The following is a 13,275-nucleotide window of genomic DNA, read 5'->3' as shown; positions in this document are numbered from 1 at the left end:
TGCCATACATATACATGAGTCCAAGGCTTCCTACTAAAGATGTTATCTGGGAAATGGTTCGAACTGCTAGAACTTTGCTTAGAAGCAAATCTAACCACAACTAAGACCATTAACCACACAGACACCAATGCTTCAAAGGACTGGTGATCTCTGGGATGTGGGAACTCTTCATAATGCAGATCCGAACAAATTCATTCTTGTTCATCCTGGCCTTTTCCCACACTTCTGGTCTTAGATCTTAGATTCCCCCTCTACCCTCCCTAGGGATAGACAAGTACTAATGGAGAACTTAAATGTAGATTGCTGACTTGGAATCAAGAATACCAGATTTTAAATCCTGTCTGTGAAACTAACTAGCTGTGTGACCAAGGACAAGTAACTTAACATCTATGAAACTCTTTTTATCAGTAGAATGGGAGTAATGATAACTGTAGCAACTACCTCAAAGGAATTGGGAGGATCCACTGTACTCTGCAAAAAATGTTTAACTGCATTATTATGTCAGTAAAGGGAAAATAGTGCTAAACTTAGAGCCAGAAGACTTAGGTTCAGTTTCTGTTTCTACATTGGGAGTAGGGGTTAAGGAGGCATGTAGGGTCATCCTGATCTCTAATTTAATTGATATTGGGAAGTTGTGGTGAGGAAACTCCTATGGGTGCAGCCTAGCTCCTGTTGTGCCAATTATAGTCTTAAAAGAGATGACTGGGGCACTGAAAAGTTGGGACTACAATAGGGTAACATAGCCAGCCCATGTCAGAGGCATGATATCTGTTAACTATATAACTACAAACAATCATTCACCTCTCACAACCTTTTTCCATCTGTGAAATGAAAATAATGATTCTTGCATTGATACAAAGGATTGTTATAAGGAAAGTGCTTTTGTGAACTTTATAAACCTTGCTCTCACCTATGTATTTGGCAATCCCAGGATACCGTCCTCCAGGCTGTTCCTTGAACAAGACACTCCATTGCCCAAATCTGGATATGTTCACTGACTATTTCCTATGCATGGGATGCTTTTCCGCCTCGTCTTTGCCTCTTGACTTCCCTAGCTTAAAGTCACAGCTAAAATCTCATATTCTATGAGAAGCTTTTCCTGATTCTTGATAATGCTAGTGCTTCCTTTTATTAATTCTGTGTGTATACATGTATGCGTGTAGGTAGATAGGTAGATAGTTAGGTGATAGATAGACAGATAGATATAGATAGACAGGTAGACAGTTTGTACAGGATCTTGTTTGTATCCTGTATCTTGTGTATTTCATGTAGTTTTTCATTTTGCTCTCTCCCCTCTCCCAATTACAACGTGAACTCCTGAATATGAAGGACTGTCTTTTGCCTTGCTTTCTATTCCCAATGCTTCATACCAAGTAAGCATTTAATAAATGCTCATGGTTTGGTTTGGAGGTAGTTCAGGTCTCCCATAACTGGTAGACTCCAATTCCTCTGGGATGATTTGGATAACTTCTTCACAGAAAGGGCTTGGGAGACTAAGGAGTGGTATTATTAGGAGATACCTTTCTAATAGCATAGAGTGGGTGAAATTGTTGCTAAATAATGATAGTAGATGTGTATCTATTTGTAAGAAAGGGATTTCCTAGTTGACTTGGTGATAGTTCTAGGTCTCTGGATGAGGGTGATGGAGAATCCTGAATTAGCCTGTGTGTTAAAAGAGGGCAATCCCTCCATGTAGGTCTCTAAGAAGCAAAAGTTTTTATATGATTCCCCTGATGTTGCTCTTAAAAATGAGGAAACTGAGGCTTAGACGAATGAAGAGACTTGCCCAAAGTCACACTGATTCACAACAAGTAGAAGGCTTCTTTGTGTACTTCACATGCTGTTGGCATGGTGCCTTAAACCAGGTAAGAAATCAATAAGTATCTGCCAAAGAAGTGTTGTAGTGAGTGATTTGCCCTGCTTTCAGTCTCCTTTTCTGCCTGGGTGTCCCTTAAGCCAATGGCATATATTTGTGAGTTAGCTGGAGGAGAATGTGTGGAGAACATTGCATTTGGAATCAGAAATGACCTTGGTCCAAAAATACTGCCTCTGATGCTTTAACCAAGTCATGTGACCTCTCTCAAATTCAGTTTCTTCATCTGTAAAATGGAAGTGATGACAATAACTGATAGAATCCAGTATTCCCCTTTCCAAGGATCTAATAATAAAGGAAATGGTCTTGAGGAAGATTTTCTAAGTAACAGATGGGAATTTTCAACAAAGCAATGTGGTACAATGGAAAGAGCATAGGTTCCAGATTCAAATCCTCTCAACACTTACTACATGTGTGACCTCGGGAAAATCATGTAGCCTCTGTTTCCTTCTTTATGAAGTGAGGGAGTTGGGTTAAAAGGCCTCTGTGGTCCCTTCCACGTATATCTGTAATCCTAAGTAGACAGCTACCTAAAGAGAGGGCTAGGTGCCATGTGGATAGAGTGCTGGATTCAAGAAGATCAGAGTCCAAATCCTACTATGTAACCTAAGCAAATCATTTAATCTCCATCTGCCTCAGTTTCTTCATCTATAAAACAGGGACAAAAATAGCACCTACACCCTATGGTTTTTGTGACTATCAAATAAGATCATATTTTAACATGCTTTCACAAATCTTAAAATGTGATATATAAATAATGCTAGCTATTCTTGTTATCATTTTTACAACATGACTCGGAGCCCCAAAGATTGATTTTGCTTTCTCAAATTGTTACTCAAACTAGAAACTCAAACAAGCTTGTTTGTTTGTTTGAAATAACTACTTAACATTGTCTGCATGATAAAGTCTTTGGTACCACTAGTTAAAACACCAACGTCATCAAGTTATTTCCTAAATCTTCACAAACTTGCAAGACCTTGCACCAGGCAGAATAGCACATCCCCTAACTGTTCAGTAAATGTGAGACTCTAAGGCATCCAAAGTATTTTCTGCATTCTGCGTCAGCATCCTTTATCATCAAAACCGAAAGAGAGACTGAGCTTCTGAGGCCAGAGAAAGAATATCAGGGCTCTAGTGAACTTTATATGATGTTTCTGATGGATGTATATTGATAGGGCCATTCTCTTCATAAATATTCTGTATCCAATATTAATAGAAATTTTGTTTAAAAAATAAGGAAAATAAAAATACAATTAGAGTAATGAGGAAAAACAAATCATTATTAACAGAAGTACCCTGGGTTTACTCACATGGCACTAAACTGACTTTTTTTAAGAGCCAATTCCACAGATGCTAAAAGCAACCTATAGTGCACCTCTCAATAATGTACAATCTAATATGAGTTTGTGGCAATAGTAAAAGCAAAATCAGAAAATTAATTTTTCACCTACTAGTTGGTACCTGAATTTTTTTCTAATTGTTTAAAATACAAACATCCTACCTGTACTTTAGTAAACTTTTTCATGTTGTTTTTTAAAAGAGGAGTATAATTTTTCATTTATAATTAATATCTTTCCTTTTAAACTTGTAAGTATACCCACTGTATTTTCTATTAGAGCTCATAGTAGAAAATAACATACAACATCATTTAGGCTAACAAAACGGCATAGCTGTGTTTCATCTTGCACTATTTGTGAGTATGTTTTTTGGATACTGCTTTCCTGTGTTTGCTACTTTAAAAAAAAATCAGTGCAAATATCTAAATGAAGAAGGGGTGGGGAGGGGGAGGGGAGAGAAGTGTCAGAAATCAATACTTCTCTAGCAGCATGTTTAACCTGCCGAAATGAAGTGTTAATCACAGAAATAAGATACCATATTACATTTATAAACTAATGAAACTAGAAAAAGCAAAGCGTGTGACACGATAATTAAACTGCTGGAACACATCCAAGCCTGTGTGTAAGTTGATAACCCTGGTGCCGTCTCTGGCAGTTAAAAAGCAGGTCTGCAATGAGGTGATACGGCCAGCTTCGTTGTTAATTGAATAACAGGCCATCTATAAACACTACTAACTGCACATGTGAAAACCTGTGTATAACTAGTGGAACTGCCTTCAGAAGCACTCAGGGAAAAAAAAAACTGTTTGGGTGGAAGAGACTGCAAATATTCTGTCTCTCTTAATTCTTCTAAGTCATAGTTTAGGCTGGCCACCACATCCATTTTATTAACCTCTCTACAACAGACTTAATGATACATTTTTTTCTCAAGATTATTTTTCTTCTTAACTCAATACAAAGAACAGAACTGTCAATTTCCCATTTCAGGAAAAAACAAACAAGTAATCTAGAAATTTCAGCCTGTGAATGGAAAGCTTTCTAAATTGCAAAAGAAGACATGATCTTATTCCCAACAGGCAAAATGCTTTTCAGAATTATTCTGACGCATTTTGCAGCAGATGAACAGCATGGAGTGTGAAGACTTGACAGTTGTTTTTTTTTTTTCTTCTTCTTTAAGCATTATAGCCATTTGGGGAGGCTCAGAAACTGTTGTGAGAATTTTATTTATTCATTCATTTAATAAATTTCTTTTTAAATGACTTGATTTCACTTCTGATGAATATGAACTACTTTTAAAATATTTCAAACCATGCTCTTAACCAATCATTTTTTTTCATCTGTAGGGGAGACTAGTTGTCCCAAGGGAGTAGTTATGGGATGTGGAACCTCTTCTAGGTTAACAGTTCAAATCTAAATCAGGTCAGTTGAGACCAAAGGTCATTGCCATTCCCCAGCTGCTTAGGAGCTTCCGTGAAATGAATGGATGAACTCAATCCCATTCCTACCTGACAGGCATACACATCATAAACCCATATAATACCAGTGAGAAATGTATTTGGTATAGCGCCTAGCACAATATTAGCAACTCACATATTGAAACATGTAGATGAAATAGAAATGAGTCAATGGATTGAATGGAGGATGAAATTCAAGGTTTCTTTTTTTTTTTCAAGTTCTTTTAAGCTTTGAAAAGCATGACTCTTTCAGGGACCAATAAAATTTCTTTAGAAAAATATGAATCTTAATGCCATGGTTCACTGCTAATGGGAAAAAGGTATTGCTCATCCTTGCAAACTACTACTCTCATTTTTAGTACTATTTTAAGTTTTCCCCAAAATAAATCTTATGCTCCCATCCAACAAGTATATAGAACAGAAGGAGGGCAAATGTTTTAAAAAGTGATTGATGGGATAGTTAAAGAAAAAAAAAACACAACAAAAATGCATGGTATAACTTTAACAAGGTAGTTTTAAAAATAGCCTACTTGCAAGTTTCCATGACTCATGAATTTTTCCGTATATTTAAGTAGGTTTTTGTCCTTGCTGTCATTATTACTTTCTGATATTCAAAACGTATATTGTTCTGGGGGTTCTGCTTTCTTTCTTTCATCTGTGTCACCCCCATGTTGTTGCTGTTGTTCAGTTACATCCAACTCTTTCTGACATCACTTGGGGTTTTCTTGGCAATAATATTGAAGTGCTTTGCCATTTCTTTCTCTGTCTCATTTTATGGATAAGGAAGAGCCACAAACAGGTTTAAGTGACTTGCCCAGGGTCACACAGCTAGAAAGTGTCTGAGGCCACATTTGAATTCAGGAAGATGAATCTTCCTGACTCCAAGCCTGGCACTCTATCCACTGTGTCACCTAGCTGCCTTATCATCTCCATCCAAGTCCTCCATTTCTTTGAATTCTTCTTATTCATTATTTATTATGGCACAGTGATATTCTAGTACATTCATAAGCCATATTTTTTTCTGCTACTCCCCAATTGAAAATGATGGTTTGATTTCACAGGTTTGTTTTTTGTGGTTTTCTTTTAATTTTTGTTATTATTATTAAGTATGGTTTTCCAAGAATTTTTTTTAGTAGATCTTATCTTGGCCAATGGAATCCTAATAGTAGGATCAGTAAATCAAAGGGAATAAATGTCTGTAAATTTTATTATATAATTCCAAATTGTTTTTCAAAAAAAATGTAACCAATTACATTAGTGTGTATGTTTTTCAGCAGCACCATGGCACCAAATATCATCTCTTGTTATCTTTGCCAATTTGATAAGTTTTCTCAGGGATGTATTAATTTTTATTTCTCTGATTATTAATTTGAATTTTTCACATGTTCATGGATAATATGAATCTATTTTTCCAAGTCCTGCCTATTAATGTTCTCTGACCACTTATAGCAGAGGTTCTTAATTTTTGTGTGTGACATCTGTGGCAGTCTGGTGAATCAAAAAGACCTCTCCTCCGAAAAGTATTGTTCAATAATTGAAAAAGAATACTAAATTTCTGGTAAAGTTTAATGAAAAAAATATATGATTTTACCCATCCCAAGTCACAGACCCTCCCCACCCAAATCTACATACAAATCCTTTAATGGTCTGTGGACCCCATGTTAGGAATCTTTAACTCCAGAAGAACTTATTCTGATAAATTCATTATAGGTTTCAGATGTGATTTTTGTCAGAAAAATGTACTATAAATACTTTTCCCCCTGTGAATGCCCTTACTTGTTCTAAACTCATTTTATTTTGCAAATTTTCATACAACAGAATTTAACTATCTTGTCTTTTATAAAGTTTTTTCTTTGAAGATGGTTAAGAATCCTTCCCCTCTCCACAGTTTTAAAAGATATAACATTCCTCTCTGCTATGGTCCCCTAATTTTGTTTACTGAGTCATTTTAAAAATTAAGTCGTTGATCTACTTGGAATTTGTTCTGGTAGGAAAATTCTTCGAAAGAAGATCCTTAGAAATAAAATTAAACTGTGCTTTGGCTAATTCTTATTCCCATCTAGATTCAATGTCATGCCCCAGTGTGGTGCCTTTGATGTGTTAGAAGGTTGGATGAAAAGTTCCTAAGGATCTTTGATTTTAGAAAAGGAATACCTAAACTAAGATATGATAAAAAGTGATAAGAGGTGAGCAAGAGAGAAGGAGTGTAGGAATAGGGCCTCTCAGGATGCTAAGATATATCTACCACTTTTACCACAGGTGCTTCCCACCTGGAGAGCTGATCTACAGATGTTTTCAGACCCAGAAGTTGAAGACCTGACTGGCCATACTCAGTTAACAATTTCAACCCCTTTTCTTCAAATCAAATTTGATCATAGCTGTCCATTACTTTTAATTGTTCCACTACTACCATAAAGCTCTCTGAGTGGGGTTAACCATGAAGACCAACCAAAGCTGTGATCACACTTCATTTATTTGCAGGTGGTATCAATATGGAAGACTTAACACCAGCTGCCCATTGGCACTACCTACATCATAGAATTGTGAAGAGAGTGTTGTTTATTTTTGTAACTTTGTAGCCATATAGATATACTGTTATTTTTATTTTTACCCTTACTGGTATTTTTATTCATATGTAACTTCAATTGAGGTAATTATTGCCTCTAATTTGGAATCCAGGAAGTTGTCTTCCTTTGGCAACCTATGTATTGTGGAATAAAGCAACCTTATTACTCCCAATACTGATAGTTACTACATCTGAATGCTGAGGAACCAGAAGTGGGCAGCATAAAGTCCTACTTCCAAATTCATTTCTTCCTTAAACACGGAAGTTTTAGATTTCTAGATATCTGGGTTCATATAGAAATCTACTTTTTCTAAGCCGTCTATTTAAATACAAGATAATTCCACTTACTTTCTTAAATCACCTCTTCAAAGTGGTAATTTATTTCAGTGTAATTTTATAAATATGTACCAACCTTTAACAAGATTTTTCATGTTATAAAATTCTAGCAAAAAAAATCAAAGCCCTTTGAAATTAAGTAATCCTTTCATTTTTGAAGGCACCGGAATATTTTTCTATTATATAATCCAGTACTTTGTGGTAGGTTGTTTTTTTTTTTCTAATGGACTTAATCCACACTTGATACAGTTATTAAGTGATATATTTCAAAGTTCAAAGTAAAGAACACTTCGCCAGTAATCAGAGGATTTGGGATCAAACTCAGAACTCCTCCTCCTCCTCCTCCTACTTACCTAGGCTTGGATAAATCTTATCTCTTCTTTGACCTCAGTTTTCTCATCAGCAAAATAGTAGCTTAGATTAGATCATCTTTGAGCTCTCTTCCAGCTCGAAGTCCATGATATTATGATCCATTTGTGTCTTGTACATAATTAAATGGCTAAACATTCAAAGACCCATATGATTCTGCATTCATGTATGTTTACACAGTGAACACACTCTCATAGCAGAGGCAGGTAGGTGGAGCAATGAAAAAAGCACTGGACCTAGAGTATGGAATACTTGAGTTCCAATTCAGCCCCAGGAATTTACTAGCTGTGTTACCCTCAGCCAATCACTTAACCTCTGTTTGTCTCAATTTCTCATCTATAAAATGGGGATAATAATAGCACCTACCTTCCAGGGTGGCTGTGGGACTTAAATAATATTTGTAAAGCACAGTGTTTGGCACACAGATGTTAGTTATTATTACTGTTGTTATTATAGTAGATTTTCAAGCACTGAAATTCAGCACCCTTTAGGTCAGTCGTTCTTGAAGTGTAGACTCACAGAGACTCATGGGATCCCTGAGACCCTTTCAGGGAGTTTGCGAAGTCAAAACTACTGTCTTAATAATACAAAGATGTTATTTGCCTATTAAAATCCTCCTTTTCTTTTCAACTACATATCTGTGTGAGGCTGGGTTTTCTTCATAAATTTCAACCACAACAACCTATCGCAACAGACTGAATGCAAAAGCAGAGACGAGAATCTAGCTGTCTTCTATTAAACCAGATACTAAAGAGATTTTTTTTAAAATATGTAAAACAATGCCATTCTTCTCACTTACTTTTTTTGTTCTGGAAAATTTAGCTTGTTTGTTTTTTTTTTTTTTACAAAAATGATATTTATATCATTATATTATATATTTAATATAGAATGAGTTAATTGTTATTTTAAACATTCATAGTTTTTAAATATATCCATTTTAAATTTCTAGTATGGTAAAATTGATAGATATGGCCCACAAAAGCTCTTTGGGGGTCCACAATAATTTTTAATAGTATAAGAGGGTCCTGAGACCAAAAAGTTTGAGACTACTGCTTTAAATAACATACAGATTATGGACTCTCTAAAGCAGGTGTCCAACTCATGGCTTATGGCGAAATTCTACAGTGAGGCCAGAACCAGATTAAAATGTAATTGAGAAATTTTTTTAAAATAAAAATGCAAAACAACATAGCGTTAATTTGTAGTTTTCTAAATCAATATGCCTCATCAGGTATCCATATCTATTTCAGCTTGCCACCACTGAACTATATGATTAGACCTGAAAACTAATAGAGACTTCATTCCCCTAGCCAAACAATGAGAGGATTCATATTCTTCTGCATTTAGATGTTGAAGAGAAAAGATATTAGGGAAAAGAATAAGGGTAAATAGTAAAACCTCACATATAAATTTTAAAGGTTAGGGCTTTTCTTCACAACAAAAAAGGTAAGGAGTTTAGAAAGCAGCATGGTATAGCAGATAGGATAGTGGACTTGCAGCCTGGGTTCAAATTCTGCCTCAGATACTTACTAGCTGTATGATTATTAGCAATTACTTAACCTTCCTCACCCTCAGCTTCCTCATCTGTAAAATGTAGGTAACAATAAGACCTATCCAAATGATTCTTGTGAAAACCAAACATAAAATGCCTTGCAAAAGTGAAAGTACTATAAAATGTCCGCTATTCTTTTATTAGTGCCAACATTATTACCCCCATTTTACAGGTTAAAAGAAAAAAAACAGGCCCAGAGATCTTAAGTGACTTGTCCACAGCCACTCAGTCTTGTAAGTACTAAGAATAGAATAGATCTTTGCTTTTCTTTCACAGAAACTGCTCCTATGGCAGATGTTTGGTACAAAAGTAGACTGAGATGGCATGTGGGAATACTCAACAGATCTGGGATTTTGTAAGCACAGAGAACTCCCTCCACCAACACAAACTGCTACTTGCCTATGGCTTTTAGTATGATCTTCACAAATGTCAGACCTGGCAAATGGATCAAAGGAATGTTACCAAATTGACAAGGAAGGAAGGGAGGGAGAAAGGGAGGGAAGGAAGAAAGGAAGGGAGAGAGGAAAGCAGGGAGGGAGGAAGGAAGGAAGGGAGGAAAGAAGGAAGGGAGGGAGGAAGGAAGGGAGGAAAGGAGGGAGGGAAGGAGGGAGAGAGGAAGGCAGGAAGGAAGGCAGGAAAGAAGGCAGGAAGGAAGGCAGGAAGAAGGAAGGCAGGAAGGAAGGCAGGAAGAAGGCAGGAAGGAAGGCAGGAAGAAGGAAGGAAGGAAGGAAGGAAGGAAGGAAGGAAGGCAGGAAGGCAGGAAGGCAGGAAGGCAGGAAGGAAGGAAGGAAGGAAGGAAGGAAGGAAGGAAGGAAGGAAGGAAGGAAGGAAGGAAGGAAGGAAGGAAGCAAACCCAAAACCTGCAAACACTCATTATGAAGAATATCAAAAAGTGGACTTTTTAACTAAACCAAAAAAATTCTATCTCTGAATCTTCTGAGCCCAATTCAGTCATCAATACTGCACTTTCTCAGAACCAAAGCTCACGCTATCACACCTCTTCTGACTTGCGTATTGCCCATATTCTTTTCTCCCCTTTCTGAACCTCTGGATACAAAACAAATAATACCCAAAGCTTCACCCTGGCTCAGAAGTGGCAGGAAATTCAGACTACACATCTCACTAGTATAAAAACCATGTTTAACCAGAAAATACCAGAAAGTATAGAATGCAAGCAGAGGAACTTGGTGGGAGACATGAAAACCATCAATTATCATGTAAACAGGTCAGTATGGCATGAACATCTTCCAAAAGCCATCCAAAGTTCACAACTCCAGATCTAGCAAGGGCATGTATGAAAATTAAAAGACAGAGGAAGGCCATGGTATACTTTTCCAGAAACTAAAAAGAGACAAAGTTTAAGGAAGCCAAATATTACCTTCAACATCACAACTTAAGTAGTTGCGTACTTCACTCAAGATGAAGTTGATGTCCTCCTCTGAAGGAATAGGATGTGAGGTGATATCAGTTGGACTATCAGTTGTCCCAGCTATGGTCATCTTTTCCCAGGGCAAGAAGAAAATAACTCGTCCATCACTGGTGGCAGGGTCAAGTAGTCCCATACTCTCTGGGCTGAGGTAAAGAAAAGAGTTACTCATTTCTGAGCTGGTACAAAAGAAACTGGTTATATACATCTCTAAAGGGCAATTTTCATGCACCATTCTCAAGCATCCAAATGATGCCTTTCACTTTCATTTTTTATTTGAAAACCTGTAAAAAAGAACCCTTAACAAGGATTCTGCGGGTACTTCTACTTAAGTACTTTAGGCACAGAATTTTAATGAATGACAATGGAAGATGATGGTCCCCAAATGGTAAAGAAGGTTAAATTAGAAAAATCACATAAAAAAAGTTTCATCTTTTATTTTCACATCACCTTCATTTCCAAATATATCTCTTCTCCTCCTAAAGAGTCGCCCTTTATAACAAACATGAAAAAAAAGGGGGGGAAACAATTTAGTAAAATTAACCCATCAACCAAGGCCAAAGATATATGGAGTACTCCACACCTGTAGTCCTCCCCACCTCTACAACTAAGGAAGTGGGTGCAGTCTCATCTTTTGACCAATCATATATACATGTGTGTATATATGTGTACACACATATGTACACATATATGCACACATACACATGTGTGTAGTTATGTGTATGTGTATATATACATATGTATGAATTTTTCTAAAGTCATAAGAAAGTGCAAATATTTTTGACAACACTTTTTAAGTGTTTTGGTCCCCATGCTTGCCACCTGGAGCATCCGCAGGTACTGGATCAGGTCAAATGCCCATGATTTTTAAAGAAGTGAGTTAGGGGTAGTTAGTTCCTCAATCTCTAAAGTATGATGGAAAGTTTTCCACTGGGATATTTGGTACACCTGTCAGTGAAAGGTCTCCAGACAATATGCAAAAGGCCATAACATACACCAGAAACTGATCTGAAATGAAATTCTTCACTCCTTTGGGCATGAGTGTAACCTGCGCCCCTTTACAGCTTAGGGTGGAGTTCTATTACAGCCATGAAACTAGGATAACTTAAAGAAGTGGTTTCACAGGAAAAGGGATTTCTATTATTATAAAAATCCCAATAAGCTTGATTTAGAATAGTGCTTTGCAAAGAACAAGCATCTGGAGGATGCTTTTTTCAAAAAATTAAGTTGACACTGGGATAAACATCAGAAAAGAGTGCAATCAATGCCCAAGTAAAAGTAAATTATGTTCACTAAAGAGAATATCCTTCAGAAAACATAGGCTTTTTAATGAATGTATTTTTATTCAATCACTCCACTAATCAGCATTTATGAAATACCTACTGTGTCAGACACTATGCTAAACATTAATATAATGAAAAGAAGAAACATTCTGACCCAGAAGGAATGTACTCTCTATCAGGGAAGACAATATATACGTATAAAAGTATATAATAAAACTTTTTCCCTTTTTGGTCCAGACAGTGATTTCTTTGGTGCAGAAAACTTCTAGTTTAAAAAAAGAAAAAAGCTTTCTACCAATGCAGGTCTGGATTTGCTGTGCCATTTTGGGTCTTAAAGAGCTGCCTGGGGACCAAGAGCCTAACACGTATAGGACACGTATGTATGCCAGAAGCAGAACTTGAACAAATTAGGAAGGAAGGAAATGAAGGGAATCCACTAAATACCTACTGTTGTGCTAAGGGCTTTACGAATTTTATCTTATTTGATCCTGATAACAACCTGGGGAGGTAGGTGGTATTACATTTTATATTTTACAACTGAGGAAACTGAGGCAAGAAGAGTGTTACTTGCCCAGAGTCACATCACTAGTTAGTTTCTGAGGTTAGAATACCCTGAATAACATCACAAAAAGGAGGTAGAGATGAGTCTCTCAAGCTCATTTTATAGATGAGAAAACTTGCCCAGGGTCATATAGCTAGTGAGTGTCTAAGGAAAGATTTGAACTCAGGTCTTCTTGACTCTAGACCCAGTGCTCTATCCACTGCAACACCTAGCATAGTAACCTGTTCTTTGCCTTATTCATTTTTGTTAAGAAAGGTACACCAATCTTCCCTGCACTGGAAAGGCTTTACAGGACTTGTGAAATGCCTGTCCTGGGTTCCTGGCATTTGGTAAATGAAGCCTTTTTTCTAGAGCTGGAGAAACACCAAGCAACTCCTTTCTATCTCCTTTCGGTGACGTTATTCAGAGAAGGCCAGCATTGCTCTTTAACAAAATGTAGGACGTTTTACAGTCATGTTTCAAACATTTGGACCAATATAGCTAAAATCTCACTTTCATTCAGAGGTAATCTAGAAGG

General features: G+C 36.7%; 1 protein-coding gene across 6 annotated transcripts in view; it reads right to left on the bottom strand.

The window, feature by feature from the left end:
* The window catches only part of GPD2 (glycerol-3-phosphate dehydrogenase 2), a 174,468-nt gene that overhangs the window by 17,685 nt on the left and 143,508 nt on the right, over positions 1 to 13,275 (bottom strand). For all 6 annotated transcript variants that reach the window (XM_072612016.1, XM_072612020.1, XM_072612017.1 and 3 more), the window contains exon 9: positions 10,866 to 11,059. In XM_072612016.1, the coding sequence (XP_072468117.1) occupies positions 10,866 to 11,059 (194 nt within the window). The remainder of the gene's footprint in view (positions 1 to 10,865; positions 11,060 to 13,275) is intronic.

This window comes from Notamacropus eugenii, chromosome 5 (assembly GCF_028372415.1).
Source record: "Notamacropus eugenii isolate mMacEug1 chromosome 5, mMacEug1.pri_v2, whole genome shotgun sequence".
NCBI classification, from domain to species: domain Eukaryota; kingdom Metazoa; phylum Chordata; class Mammalia; order Diprotodontia; family Macropodidae; genus Notamacropus; species Notamacropus eugenii.
This window is presented reverse-complemented; position numbering and strand designations above follow the sequence as displayed.